The sequence below is a fragment of the Oreochromis aureus genome, linkage group 17, assembly GCF_013358895.1.
Source record: "Oreochromis aureus strain Israel breed Guangdong linkage group 17, ZZ_aureus, whole genome shotgun sequence".
NCBI lineage: Eukaryota > Metazoa > Chordata > Actinopteri > Cichliformes > Cichlidae > Oreochromis > Oreochromis aureus.
In genome coordinates, this window is record NC_052958.1 from 23662246 (window position 1) to 23677424 (window position 15179).

Below are 15179 nucleotides of genomic sequence, written 5' to 3' on the forward strand. Positions count from 1 at the left end.
AGAGCACTCAGACTGCTCTCAGACTGCAGGCTTACTTGTTGTTCCTAGAGTACTTAAAAGTAGAATGGGAGGCAAAGCCTTCAGCTTTCAGGCCCCTCTTCTATGGAACCAGTTTCCAGTTTGGATTCTGGAGACAGACACTATCTCTACATTTAAGATTAGGCTTAAAACTTTCCTTTTTGAGGTAATTAAAGAGCAGAACTGTGTCACTTCCTGTCTGTACACATTGACACTTCTAAAAGAAGAAAAGTGATGAAGAGCCTTTCAGCCTCTGATCCCAGGTCAGAAACACTTGCAGGTTGGTGCCGTTCCCATGGCTACAGTTAAAAAAATAAGCAATGCTGACTCAGCATCCTCAGGCACCTTTAGGCTTCACCCTCAGTGGGGTCTGACAGGCACAGCTGGAGGTGACGCTCTTCATCCATCAGGCAGCAGCTAAAGGTCACAGAGGAGGAGGAGGAGCCTTCCTCAGTCACACTGAAGACCTCTCTTTTGAATTTAATGCCCTTAAAGACATCAACAGTCACCTGACTGATCACCTGATCTCATCTGAATGATGATCCATAAAAATCAGAACACCTGTCCATCACACACACCTGACAGCACACAGGTATGACAGCAGCAGCTACGAAATACCACAGAAGAAGAAGAAAAAGCACCTGATGACAGAGGAAAGAAGGGAGGAGAGTCAATACATCACTGCTGACTGTTAGCCAATCAGAGAGCAGGAACACCAGGAGGGAGGAGGAGGAGGTGAGTAGCTTTTTATAGACGAGGAGACAAAAGTTTGTCAGTTGAGACGTGAAGAGAGGAAGGAGCGAGAGATTCACAGAAGGAGAGAAATATTCAAACAGGAGGAGGAAGAGGAGGAGGATGATGACCAAACTCTGGGTCATAGACAAAACAAAGAGAGTCACAGAAGTGGAAGAGGAGGAACAGACGATGCTGCTTCAGCTCTGAAACGTGAGTTTGTTTTTTTGTCCTCAATATTGTTAGGCTTAGATTGAAATCAACATAACATAATATCATATTATATCACACAATATATTTAATAAAATATAACACCATTTTTTAGATCATGTAACATAATAAAGTTGAAGTGAATCTGCTTACACCCAAGCTTTAAAGCTGACGTGATGTTTGAGAATGAATTTGGCAGCAGGTTTCAGTTTAATCCCATCAGTCTGCCTCTGAGCGCCTCGAACAGCCTTTAATTATTTTAATGATGTCATCATCACATGTTTGTTTTCTCTGCCGCACTTTAATTTTTAAATTTAACTTCTGTTCATGCTCACAAACCTCTCTGACATCACAGCACCCCCACAGGCTTTTTAATGACTGGTGAGGTCACCTCACTTCTCAGGATAGCATCCATGTTTGTATCTTGTGGCATGATTGTGCCCAAACTGAAGTTTAGTTTAAAATTAGTTTCATTTTAGTTTAAGTGAGTGGAAACTTTAAACAGCACTGAATGATATGAGCAGAGACATTGCAGTTATAAATGCCAGATTTCCTCCTTGCTGTGACCCTCAGGATTTCATCTCACCACTGTGACATCACAGGAGGCTCACTCAGTTACCCATATGTAGGATCCAATTTTTTTCAGCTGTAAGCTATGAGACGAAACCTCTCTGGTCAGGTTTAGGAGGCGGTGTAACCCAGAATGAGACCAGCGACAGGAAACTCCATAACTGTTAATGGGTGCGGCCTGAGGTCAAGCTTTGTCACCTCTAAGGCGGGCGATTGAAGTATCAGCCAGTGGAAAAGGTGGACAACACCGTGGGTTAAGCGGGCCGGAATGATCCGGACCAACTAATGGATTAGTTTTCCCTTAGCTACCACCTGGTGGTCTGTCCAGCTACAGAATACAGATACTCGACCTGTTCTCACCATCGATCTGTTTTCATGGTGCAGATGCCCATAAAGCTGCAGTGGTGACACTCAGCATCTAGCTAGCACTAAAGAAGCAGAGCAATGTTTTAAAGTTCAGAAAACCACAAACTTTCCTCAACAAATGTAGGCAAACAGACAAACCGCTTCAGACACAGAGCTGTAGCTGCTGCTGCACACAAAATAACGCTAACGATCTGAGCAAGGCAACGGATTATTCTTACAGGTGAGGGCCGGTCAGGGAGTGACGTTTATAAACTGGATTTAAAGCTGACAAGTGATGTCCTCTTATTTAATCAGGATTGACACCTGATGTAACGCGATGCAGATGATTTTATGAAACATCGAGCAAAACTATGTGAAGCACTGACTCAGAGACTAAACAAAAATATACCAATCATTCAGCATCTCATTGCTTTACAACTGGATTTCATAACCAACATTAAACCTACGTGTGTGTGTGAGAGAGAGAGAGAGAGAGAGACAGAGTACGTGAGTGTGTGTGTGTTATCTGAGAAGACTCCACAGTGGGCTCAGATGGCTTCATTTCCAGCACTCAGAGTTTTTAACCCTTCGCTGACTCAGAGTGAGACTGGTTAAAGCGTGTCTGTGATGATCGTGTGTGTGGTTGCAGGTTTGAGGCTCGTTGACGGTTTTCGGCACCTCTCGCTGATTAGATGACTAGGGAATCAATAAATCATCAGAAAGGCTTTTATTGTGAAATTATGAGATGACCTAAATTTAATCAGATTACAGATGTGACAGATGTGCTGCATAATTATGACCCATTCATGGATTATGGATTATGGACTGTGTCATGTGAACTGGTGACATCATGACCTGCTGTCATTATTATGACAGAGTCACCAGCAGGTTTTGGGTTGGTATGTTGGGTCCTGGTTGGATGTTTGCAGGTGAGCCTAGTGCACCTGTTCAGGTAACGAGACATAAACCTGACAGCGAGGGCCACCGCAGCAGCTCGGAGGAAGCATGAAAACACAAAGACAATGGGTGAAAACCCACGCTGCATCCTCTCACGTCCATCCACCTGGAGCTGCTCCCTGCACATACTCTGCTCGTCTCTGAGGCCCACGCCCTCACTCTTCCTCCGTGACACACTCTGATTAACTCGTGGAAACGTCTTCACGTCGGTTGCTATGGTTTCTCAGCACAGAGATTTAACATGTCCGCCTCCTCCTCTGTTAGGAAAAAGATCTCTTATTTTGGAGGTGACGCTCCTCACAGTGTTCTTCGCCTCCTCTCTCTCTCTGGCTGCTGTTACCTGACACGCAGGTGTGCTGCTGGGACAACAAAACTAACAAGAACCACTCAACAGGTTGATCACAAACCTGCCAGTACATCTTCATAAAGGAGCGTGCTGAAAACATGACAGACTCACCCCATCTACCTGTCCGTGTGTGTGTCTGTGTGTGTGTGTGAGAGAGAGGGAGAGAATCTGTTTGTGGTAGCTTCATGGTGAAGTTCCAGCTGCCGCTAATCAAATAATAAGTATGAATAAAGTTTAACTAAATTAGTGCTTCTCTAATGAGATCAGAAAAAGGTCACAGTCACATAGAGTCAGCCATTTGGGTGTGCTGTTTGCCTGTTTCTCTTCTTTAGAGGAGCAAGTCTGTGACTCTGATGAAGCTTTTTCTCACTAATTGTCACAACATCTTTTCAGGAGCTAGCTCAAAACCATCTGACAGCAGCTTATCAATTATTATTGATGAGGCATTGTTTTTATTGGCTGGTTAATGAGAGAAGGAGGATTTCTGTCAGAGGACGTTATGCACTAGGTGGCGCTGTGTTTCAGTGTGTGGATGTCCCCACTGAGAACATCTGGAAGAAGCTTTAGCACCTTGAAGCTGAAGCAGGTCTTGAGTTTAACAATGCAGGTGGGCCTTATCTGCTACATTACCATGGTAACTGATGTTGATCTGTATTAGCTTATGTTCAGATAAATGCTCCACAGGTACAGATCGATGACACGATAGGTTTTGTGCTCTAATGCAGATGCACCTCTCTAGGAGGCGAGGAGTGAAAATGCCCTAAGCGCAGATTTTAAACGCCTGTATTTATTTTACACCTCAGCTCACAGACTGTATGTAAAAGATTGTTGTGACGCCAGCTGACAGACAGTTGATTTTCTGGTTATCAGTTTTCCTCCACAGAGTCACACACGTGCTGATCAGTAACATCAGATAGTCCAATAACCTCACAGCAGCCACATTACTGGTCAGGTGACATCATTACAAATGCTCCAAAAGACTCCAACAGCACAAACACGGTTCAGAGGTTCACCTGTCAGTCAGAGAGGCCACGCCCCCAATAATGCAAACTTGAACCTACAGAGAGCAGGTGCTGGAGACAGACAGGCTGTTGGTGTTTCTTTCTGATCATTATTGATTATTGATTGTCCTGCTGTGTTTGGGAGTCTGGGTGGAGGTAGGAAGCTTTCTTGGACATTGGACGTTGTCCTGCTGTGAGGATCTTAGTGCTCATTCTGATCATAAACACAAAGCACACTCAGCTCCCTCCACCAAACATAGTTAATCTGCTGCACAGATGTTCACAGTTAGAGAGTCTGACCCTCACTTCACTGTGCTGCTGTTGGAGGACGGCCTCACACAAACTCAGTGCTTTCATACGCTGCTGAGTCAGGTGGGTCAGGCTCTGCCCCTTGTGAAACAAACAGTTGTGAAAAAAACCTGTCTCAGGTGAGCAGATGATCGTGTGTTCACCTGTTGTAAATGATGGTTAAATGTCCCCTGTTAGCTTAGTTGCCCACAAATCCTTCAGAAACATATCGCAGCTGCAGCTGATTATCAATCAGCTGATAAAAAAAAACCTTAAATCGAGCCCGTTAATAAGCACACACACATCTCAGTGTGTGTGTGTGTGTGTTTACATGTAATGTTGGCAGCCATGGTCTGTGGTCGTCATGGTAACAGAGGATGAAGAGCAGGATGAGAGCGGCTCTAAGATGTGATTGTCTCTGAGAGGAGACACTTCAGCAAACAATAGGCTGACATTTAATAAAATGGGCTCCACTTCCTTATGTAACCACCAAAATAAGAGCAATGACAGTGCCCCCCCCCCCCACCACCACACACTACAAAGTGATCTGTGTGAGCTGTCGTCTGATTGGTTAATTTATCGTCCCAAACACGGCTGCGAACAGTGATGGTTTCTTTGTGTTAGTTAAACAGGTGAGAAAATAAAGCGCTACTAACACGAAGCGTCCTTCTGTAAAGCGACACAGCAAGTAAAGACGTAACTGTCCACTGAGCACTGATGCATCACCTGCACTGATGCCGACACCAGGACTACTTTTTACTGCGGATGAATACAATTAATGTAAAGAGGTTATTGTTTGTTGTTTACAGTTGCAGAAGAAAACAACAATGATGAACAAAGAGAAAGACCTGAAGCAAACAGGTGCTGACACTGAAACTCACCTGAAACCACAGACGGCACAGGAAGCAGCAAGGTAAGTCTGCATTACTTTGAGTACTTGGTTTAAATGCTCAGATTACTTAGTAGAAGCAATAACACAGTAACTGTGTCATGTCCAGATGTTGAGCAAAGCCCTGCAGCTGTGCTTAGGGCCTCCATCATGGACAATGTGACACCTGGTGCCCTTCCAGGTGAGCCAGACTTGAAGGAATACAACTACCTGGCCCTGGTTCTCGGGGTGCCACTGATCCTGGTCATCATCCTGGGGAATGTGCTGGTGTGTCTGAGCGTGCTCACTGAGCGCTCTCTGAAGACCGCCACCAACTACTTCATCATCAGCCTGGCGGTGGCTGACCTGCTGCTGGCCGTGCTCGTGCTGCCGCTCTACGTCTATTCAGAGGTCAGTGTGATTGAGCCGCCTGGGCTCAGGTGTGCTCTGAGCTTAGGTGTGTTCCAGTTTTACCTGAAGGCCCTCTCTCTGTTTGTGTGCAGTTCTTGGGGGGGATCTGGACGTTGAGCACCTACATCTGCGATGCTCTGATGACCATGGATGTGATGCTGTGCACTGCCTCCATCCTAAACCTGTGTGCCATCAGTGTAGACAGGTGAGTCCAGCTGTGGATTCAGGTCACAGTAACAGGATCATTAGCACATCTGCTGCAGGTGTGATTAAGATTTTGAACTGTCTGAGTTGGAAATATTTCTTCGTCACAGAGTCATGTGACCTGCTGTGTCCCTCAGTGAGTTTAATGGATTTTAATGAAGAGACACGTTAAATAAAAGCGTGCCCTTCTTCTCTCCTCACATTGTAACTTTATTTCAGTCGTGTCGCTGCAGTCACACTGCTGACACCTCATTAATGAGGTAACACGTGACTTCATCCTGATTTTTACAGACAGCAGCTGTTAATGAACCAACTGACACAAAGTGTTGAGAAAAAGAAATTCAGTGAGTCAAATATGTCAGAGATTACAGGCGCCAAACCTATTTTTACCAGTGGTGCTACAGTCTCTATTTAAAGCCTCTGAGCTGAGAAGAGGCTGCGGTGACACCTCATACACACACAATTTTGGATACAGCCTCATTCTGCCCACACCTGCAGTTTACCTGAGAGCTAATGAGGGGATCCAGTGTCCAGATTCTTAGTATAGAACATTTTCCAGAATTAATCAGAAAAAAAGTACACACACACACACACACACACACACACACACACACACACACACACACACACACACACACACAGTGGTTTGAAAGTGTTCGCCCCCTTCCTGATTTCTTTTTGTATGATTGTCACACTTAAATGTTTCAGATCATCAAAAAATTCTAAATATTAAACCAAGATAACGCAAGTAAACACAAAATGTAGTTTCTAAATGAAGGTGTTTATTATTAAGGGGAGAATAAATCCAAACCTACATGGCCCTGTGTGAAAAAGTGATTGTCCCCTAACACTAATAACTGGTTGGGCCACCCTTAGCAGCAACAACTGCAGTGAATAACTGGCAATGAGTCTTTTACAGTGGAATTGTTGCAATCCAGTCACACTGGAGGGGTTTCTAGCATAAACCACCTTTTTAAGGTCATGCCACAGCACCTGAGTTGGACTGAGGTCAAGACTTTGACTAGGGCACTCCAAAGTCTACATTTTAGTTTTTCTTAAGCCATTCAGAGGTTGTGTTTTGCATTATTGTCCTGTTTCAGAACCCAAGTGCGTTTCAGCTTGAGGTCACAAACAAATGCCCAGACATTTTCCTTCAGGATGTTTTGGTAGAATTCATGGTTCCATTTAACACAAGTCTTCCAGGCCCTGAGGCAGCAAAACAGCCCACTACCACCACCATATTTTACTGTTAGTATGATGTTCCTTTCCTGAAATGCTTTATTACCAGATGTAACGGGACACTCTTGTTCAAAAAGTTCCGCTTTTGTCTCCTCAGTCCACAGAATATTTTCCCAAAACACAACTTGGGGATCATCGAGATGTTTTTTGGCAAAACTGAGACAAGCCTTTATGTTTCTTTTGGTCAGCAGTGGTTTTTTTCTTTGACCTCAGGCCCATTTTGCCCAGTCTCCCAGTCTCTTACTTATAGTGGAGTTATGAACTCTGACCTTTACTGAGGCAAGTGAGGCCTGCAGTTCTTTGGATGTTGTTCTGGTGTCTCTTATTACTTCTTGGATGAGTCGTTGCTGCTCTCTTGAGGTAATTCTGCCCCTGTAGAGATTGATTTTGTTATATGTGGTCTGATTCTCTCTGTGATCAGTATAAACACTGATTGTTGGTTTAAGTCAGTACAAATACTTGCCTATAAACCTAAAACCTCCTCTGTCTCTCTGCTATTGCAGGTACATCGCAGTGGTGGTCCCCCTTAAGTACAACAGGAACCAGTTCAGTGTTCGTCAGCTGGCTCTCATCACAGCGACCTGGGTGCTGTCGCTGGGTGTGGCCAGTCCTGTCATCTTTGGTCTGAATCAGGTGCCGGATCGTGACCCGAGCGTGTGTAAATTAGAGGACGATCGCTTTGTGGTGTACTCGTCCGTTTGCTCCTTCTTTGTGCCTTGTCCTGTCATGCTCTTCCTCTATTACTGGATGTTTAGAGGCCTGCGGCGTTGGAGTGGGCGGAGCCACTCCCAAGCAGGCCGGGCTGGTCGGCAAGTTTTCTCTTTACGGCTCAGCTCAGCTCTACGGCGAGCTAAAGCCACGACAGCTGGCAGTCAAGAAAAAGTTGTATATACGGCGCCCCCCGGGCTCAGCCCCACGTCTCCCTCCACCGTGTCTATGGCAACACCCTCAGTGACACCGGTAATGGAGGAACACCAGGACGGTGTAGCGGTGGTGGCGGACAGCGACCCAATGACGACTCAAATGGACAGCCTGTCGGATGGTGACCCCACAGATAGGAGGGAGGGTGGCAGCCGTCGAGAGAATGGCCTGAAAGGCAGCGCTGCGAAAAAGAGGGGGAGGAGGCAGAGCAAGACCAGCAGGGTCAGCGGCCGTGAGCGCAAAGCAATGAAGGTCCTGCCCGTGGTTGTAGGTGAGTCTCATGTCCAGGTCTTAGCTAGGACCAAGTCTAAGGTGGGACTAAATCTGAGACAGGAATCACCTAGAACTATGGGGAGGACCAGCCTCAGAGTTCTTCCGTCTCATAGTTGTAGCTGATTCTCCAGTCCAACTGTGAGGCACCAGGACAAGGTAGTGACAGGTATAAGGCAGGACCAAGTCTGATATAGATCCAGATCTAAGGGAGGAACAGGTCTAAGGCAGGATCAGGTCAAAGGTAGTATCAGGTCTGAGGCAGGACTAGATCTGAAGTAGCAGGTCTAAAGTAGGACCAGATCTAAAATAGTGGCAGGTCTAAGACACAAACAGGTAGAAAATAAGACTAGTTCTAAGCCAGTAGTAGGTTTGAGTAGTACCAGATCTGAAGTCGTACCTGGTCTTGAAAGAAAGAATGGTTAGGTAAGAAAACTCCCTAAGATAGTTTTGGGTTTGGTGAAGAATAAAGGTGGTCATACCATATACTGACTTTCCAGTTTGTGTACAAAAAAATTGAACAAAATCTTTTTTTCCCCCGTTGTATACTGTATTCCCAACTTTGAGGCAGATCCAAGTGTAAAGGAGGTCTACTTCTGAAGTGGGTACAAATCTGATACAAATGGAGGTTTGAAGCAGGAACAGGTCTAACGTTTCCAGAGATATTTCTCTGTGCTGAGTTTTAGTATAAAACTAAAGCTCTCAGACGTGTAACAAGTTACAGATGGGGCCAGAACAGCTTTGAAGGTCTACATACATTCTTTGGACTCAGCTCTTACAGTGCATTCACACCAAACCTGTTTTACCTCATTTAACTCAAATAGCCAAATATATGTCCCAACAGCCAACAGGACTAGGACTAAGACTATAACAGCTGGAATCACATCACAGAAACATATTTTAACCCGAGTTTTCACAGTCTCTGTGTAAAAGCAAGATCTAAAGTTTAGACTTGCACCGTGTAAAAAAGTTTATATTTGCTGTTAATGCACCATAAACATTCCCTCATTCCATGTTTTAGTGGAGAGTGCACATCTTCTTCTTCAAACCATTAGATGAGCTCTGCTGTGCAGTGCCAAAAGAGACCACCCCAGTCAGACAGAAACATCTGATCAGAGGATGGAGGCGATCAAACTGTGTATTGATCTGCAACATCCTTCACTTTGAAGGATCAGTCGACCCAAACAGAGCCAGTGTATCAGTCAGGTTTAGAGGCCAGAATTCAATCTGTCAGAAACTTCAACTATGATTTACAAGCAAATGAGCGCAGACACAGTTTCACGCATCATTATGTTCAAAGTTGTTGCATACAGTTAAGTTCAGCAGATTTAATGAAAGAGAAGCAAAAACGCCGCAAAAAAATGGACATTGAGATAAATATGAAAACAAAAGCTCATCATCACGGCTTATTGTTGTGTCTTTTCATCTAAACGAGAGCTGTCTCTGCTGGACGTCTCTGCACTAACCGTTCATAACGTTTTGTTGAGTGAATCTTAGTAAAAATAGAAACGTCTTCTTGTATATCTGTGGAAACCGCTTTAATTCACACCACAAAGTGTTCACAGCTCATCCAAAACCATGAGGCTGAAGGTGGTGTGAAGGATTTAGTTAAAGAGAAAACATGTCATTAGAACTTCAAAGGAACATCAAACAGATCAAGTGTTGAGTAAAAACAGAGGTAAGAGTCATTTTGGATAAACTGGTCTGCAGGAAGACTGGAGTCTCTGCGAATGTACCACAGTGCTTAAACTTCTTTCCCTAAAATTTAATTCATCAGGTTTATTGCAAATTCAAACTTAATAGTCATTGTTAATATCTGGCATACTTCCAGAACAAGTCTTTCACCTGTCTTCCTCTCCTCACTCCAACCGAACACGGCAGATGGCGGCCCCTCCCTAAGCCTGGTTCTGCTGGAGGTTCCTGCCAGTTAAAGGGGTTTTTCCTTCCTACTGTCGCCAAAACACTCGCTCATAAGGAGTAATGTGATTGTTGGGGTTTTCTTTGTTTTCATTGTATTATTGTAGAGTCTTTACCTTACAATATAAAGCGCCTTGAGGCAACTGTTGTTGTTATTTGGCGCTATATAAATAAAACTGAATTGAAACTCTCTCTCTGTGTCTCAGGTGTGTTTCTGGCCTGCTGGACTCCGTTCTTTGTCGTCCATGTCACCAAAGTTTTGTGCCAGTCATGCAACATTGGTCCCACACTCATCTCCGTGGTAACTTGGCTTGGCTATGTGAACAGCGCTGTCAACCCGATTATCTACACGGCCTTCAATGCCGAGTTCAGGAACGTCTTTCACAAACTGCTCTGCTGTCAGACGTGAAAGCAGATCAACATCCAACAGGAAGAAGCCTCAGCGTGGAACTCAACTCGACTCAAACACTCTCAGACTTCTTAAGGTTTTTAATGTGTGCGTGCTCTTATTTTAAAAGTTTGGAGATGTTACAGCCCAGAGGCATAAAACCTGCGAACATGTTTCTGATATCTGACTGTTTCCATGTTTAAAGTTTGCAGCTCATAAAAATTTACTTTGACTGTTTGTACAGTGTTTCTGTGACTGAAGCAGAGAGCTTCATGTGGACCTGGATGTTTCCCTCGGTTTTGTGGTGAAGCTCGTTGAGGACAGATGGTGTTTGTAGTATTCTGATCTGTGGCATGAAGGTGATGAAATGTAGCTGAGCAATCTTCTGTGTCATTTGCACAAACACAATAAAGAGATTAAAGACTGTTTGATGGGAGCAGCTGATCTGTGGGGTAACAGCAGATACCCAGCAGGATGTGACTGCCCCGGGGGTGGGGGTCTTGGCCAGGTGAGTTTTATGTCACAGGTGGAGGTCTGACAGCTCATTAAAAAGATGCAGAAGAAGAGTCAGGATGTGACCCAGAGCCACTGATTCATCAGAGAAGCTCCAGTTTGTTCACCTGTTCTCTTGCTCGTCGCGCAAGGCATCGCCTGTCTGCAGGCTGTCCGTGAAGCTGCTCATTCACCTTTTGTTTTAAAGTAATGACACCTCTCTGTGTGGGTGGAACTGCCTCCACCTGTCAGAGCACTCCTGCAGATATTTGAGTTTGTGTGCCTCTGAAGTAGCTTCATCACAGTCTGATGTGATGACTTCCTTCATCAGAGTGGGGAAACCCCTTAATAACCACAGGTAACCATGGTGATGGGGAGCATCTCATCCACACATGTAATAAACATGGGTGTTCAGACGTCCATCTGGAAATCAGAGGGCTTTACTCTGCCTCAAATGACTAAGTTGTGGAGCTGACTTTGCTTCATCTGTGTGTTGATTTAGAAAAAGCTTTTCTCTCTCAGCTTTCAGCTTCATCACGACTCTGCAGACTCAGAGTGTCTGCGATGAAGCTGAAGCATGAACAGCACACAGACAGCTGCAGCTCTTCACTTCACAGACCAAGTCCAAGGCTGTGTTTTATTAACTGTACAAAGACCCGAGCCTCGGCCACCCTCTGCAAAGCAAACTGAGAGCTGAAACACGCACTGATGCTCAGCAGTGATGGAAACACCATAAAAACATGAACAAAGGCTGGAAATGAGAATGAATGAAAGGCTGAAACATAGTGTGCAAAAGTCTTGGGCTCCTCATTACTTTATAATCCAAGCAGCCAGATTTTTCTGTATTTTTAAAGTACTCTTGAGCAATAACTCTGCAGCTTTCTAAAGGACATTGGCTGCTTTTCACTGTTTTAGACCAGTCCTTGTATCTGAATGTTTTTTGTGTGTTAGGCCTGAACTCTGACCTCTGAATCAATCAAGCATGAAAAGGCTCCTAAATCAAGGATGAACCAGTGTTATGTCTGCATATAATAGACACCTGAGGAAAGAACCAGTTTTAAATTGTGTCTTTAGGCTCTTTATTACTAGCAGCATGTCACACAAACACAACAGGTGATTCCAAAAGAGCTGTTAGCTGAAAACTTGGCATATCTCAGTGTGTCTCTAAAAATAAGAGAAAAAATGTACAGAAGAAGTGTGAGGGCTAAAACTTTCTACAACAGATGAACAAGATCTGAAAGTCATTCAAAAAAAAATCCAGCAAAGACCTGACAGAGGAGCTGCGAGATGATCTGGACCTTCAGCTGATCATCTACTGTTCACTCAAGTCTCGTCAGAATTGTTCTCAGAGGGATGGCAGCTGCCAGGAAGCTGTTCTTAATAAAGGGAAACAAGGAGGAAAGACGAGGCATGAAAATGACACAAGAAGTGGGCTGAAAATCAGAGGAACCGCTCTCTGTGTGCTGACAGAGGCTTTGAGGCCTGATAGTGTATGAAGAAGCTGCTGAGCAGCAGCTGAAGGAGGAGAGACACATCAGCATGTCCTGTCAGGACTGACTTACCAGAAATACAACTGAACCTCCACCGAGGTACTGCTGACCTGCATGTGATAACACCTGAACCATGAGGCCTCTGAGAGGTGACCTAAAATGTAGTCTAGTTTCTGAAACCGTGAATGTTTACTATAGTTACCATGTTTAACATGTTGGCAAAGTGGGACTGACTGTGTACACAAATCAAAAATCAGCCTTTACTTAGGCTTTAAAAACTGGACCATAGGAGAACATGAACACAGCTGGCAGATCTTCCCAGACTTGTACTAATGACCTCACTGCTGGATCACCTCCATGATCAGTACACAGTGACCTCCCCGCAGCAGGATCACTGTTTCAGCTTCCTCTCACTTATCTCATATCCAAATGATCATTCAGGAGGAACAGGAAGCTCTGACCTTGGTCAGACGATCAGAAACAGATCTGAGATCCACATAAAGGTCAGAGCAGCAGAACAAAGACACAGCAGCTCAGCCGGACAAATTAACCTTTAAATAATGCTGAAGGCGGAAAGATGAGGATGAGAAAGACGAAGGTGGAGGATAATGGTGAAGGGTAGGGGTGCTCCAGGTTTAAAAACAGGATTTAAATGTGGAGAAGAACAGCTGGACACACAGTGTTGATCACAGGATTCACACCTGAGTGTGTTCAGCAGGTCGTTTCCACTGTGAAAGCAATGAGTCACTGACGTGAGTCAGGCCACAGAAGAAGAAGAAGAGGAGCACTCTGTGTGGCGCTGACTCTCTGAGCATGGTTTGGTGTTTTGAGTGTTTGTAATCTGAGCTCATCGGTCAGGTTTCCCATCTGCAGACTGAGACAGTCAGAAATATCTGAAGATTGCCGTTTGCCCTCTGAATGAAACGTGATGGCTCAGGGCTGATCGGTGACTCTGTTCACTACTCTGCACAGAAACCAATGCTCGATGTCATCGATGAAGCTGTGAAATTACTCCCTGTTTGAGGAGCGCAGATGTTGCCTGTGCTGTGGTAACCAAATGACACACGTTTCCTATCGACAGTATCTACGAACAGGCTGCAGGTATCACTACACTGAATGTAAACCAATGGCCTTCTACTTCAGTCCCACTTACAAGACATGGTCATAGTGTTCCTGAGGTAGAGACTATATGAATCTCTTAGGATTTCCACAACTTTGACAAAACACAATGAAAAAGCTTATTGAGTCCATTAATAATATTACAACCACAATGTGCAACAATAAACACATTCTTTTAAAAAAATGAATGAACATAAACACACTTGTCCTCTCTGTCCATCTTTTTAACTGTATTTGTTAAACATGGGTTTGTTTTTAACTGTTTAATACTTGTTATGGCACTAAACAATTTACATGACATGCTTTTTTAATCAACACCTCTTTTATTATTTTTTCACCTCCTTTACAAAAAGAATTGGTTTTGACATAAAATAAACACACTTACTGTTTTAATGCAATCTACAAACTATATAAAGTGCAATGCTCCTTTAATGGCGGGCTCTCTTACTGAGTTGAACCTAGGCAGGCACCATTAATGACAAAGTAACTTCATAAGCTCAATAACTGGCTTCGGTATTAAAGTACAAAAATGTTCTCATAGCCAGAAAAATACCACATAGTGTGAAAACTGTTCAGCTCAGCAGTAGTTCAGCAGTTTCTTGTTTAGTTTAGGTTAACTTACACACACACATACACACACACACACACACACACACACACTATTCTACATTAAGCCAAGCCTGCTAGCATTAGCATCATGTAAGCTACAGCCCCAAATCACAATTTATACACAATTCTCATAACAAACCACTTCTTTTACCAAGTTGTACAAAGTCCCTAATAAACATTTTCTAATCTTGAGCTCTGTAGTCTTCAATAATGTTAATGCAAATTTACTAACCTGTGGTAAAGAACAGAAACAGCACACACTTTGAGCTGGTGTTAGCTTCACAATACAAAGAGTTATTTTTCTGCTTCACACACTTCTCTGTACCACGAGCATGATAAACGCCCTCTAGTGTCTGGATGTGGAATAGCATGTTAATGCCTGAAACTGCCACAAAAGTGCTTGACTGACAGGTTAACAAAACAAACATTAATTTTCGCAGGTAATTGTTTTCCTCTTTATCTTTTAAAGTATCATATTTTAACAGATAACTGTTTTCAATTCTCTGCACAAAAGATTCGCCGTCTCAGCCATCCACCCTCTGATTTCAGGGCATGCGGGTCAGGTTTGAATGAAATGACTCATCTGCAGGTAAAAGCGCCTGATCAATGGTTACTGTGAAATCAGACCGCTGCGAGGATGTCCCTCTCACATGTTTACAGACCGCAAGAACCAATAAATTGTTTAGAAACAATCAGACGAAGCACAGAGAACCGATTAGGCTTCTTTTGAGTGCAGGTGCAGATCAGGAATCAGTTTATCCATACACTCAGTGAAACTACACTC

At 44.0% G+C, this 15179-nt stretch overlaps 1 protein-coding gene across 1 annotated transcript; it reads left to right on the plus strand.

Annotated features, from left to right (window-relative positions):
- The first annotated feature begins 845 nt into the window (after positions 1 to 845).
- drd4-rs (dopamine receptor D4 related sequence) lies at positions 846 to 11100 on the plus strand. The gene is made up of 6 exons (XM_031731615.2): positions 846 to 963; positions 5277 to 5380; positions 5466 to 5746; positions 5839 to 5951; positions 7693 to 8381; positions 10504 to 11100. Exons 3-6 carry the CDS (start codon positions 5507 to 5509, stop codon positions 10704 to 10706), a joined length of 1245 nt encoding a protein of 414 aa, XP_031587475.1. The 5' UTR covers positions 846 to 963; positions 5277 to 5380; positions 5466 to 5506; the 3' UTR covers positions 10707 to 11100.
- Positions 11101 to 15179: the final 4079 nt, after the last annotated feature.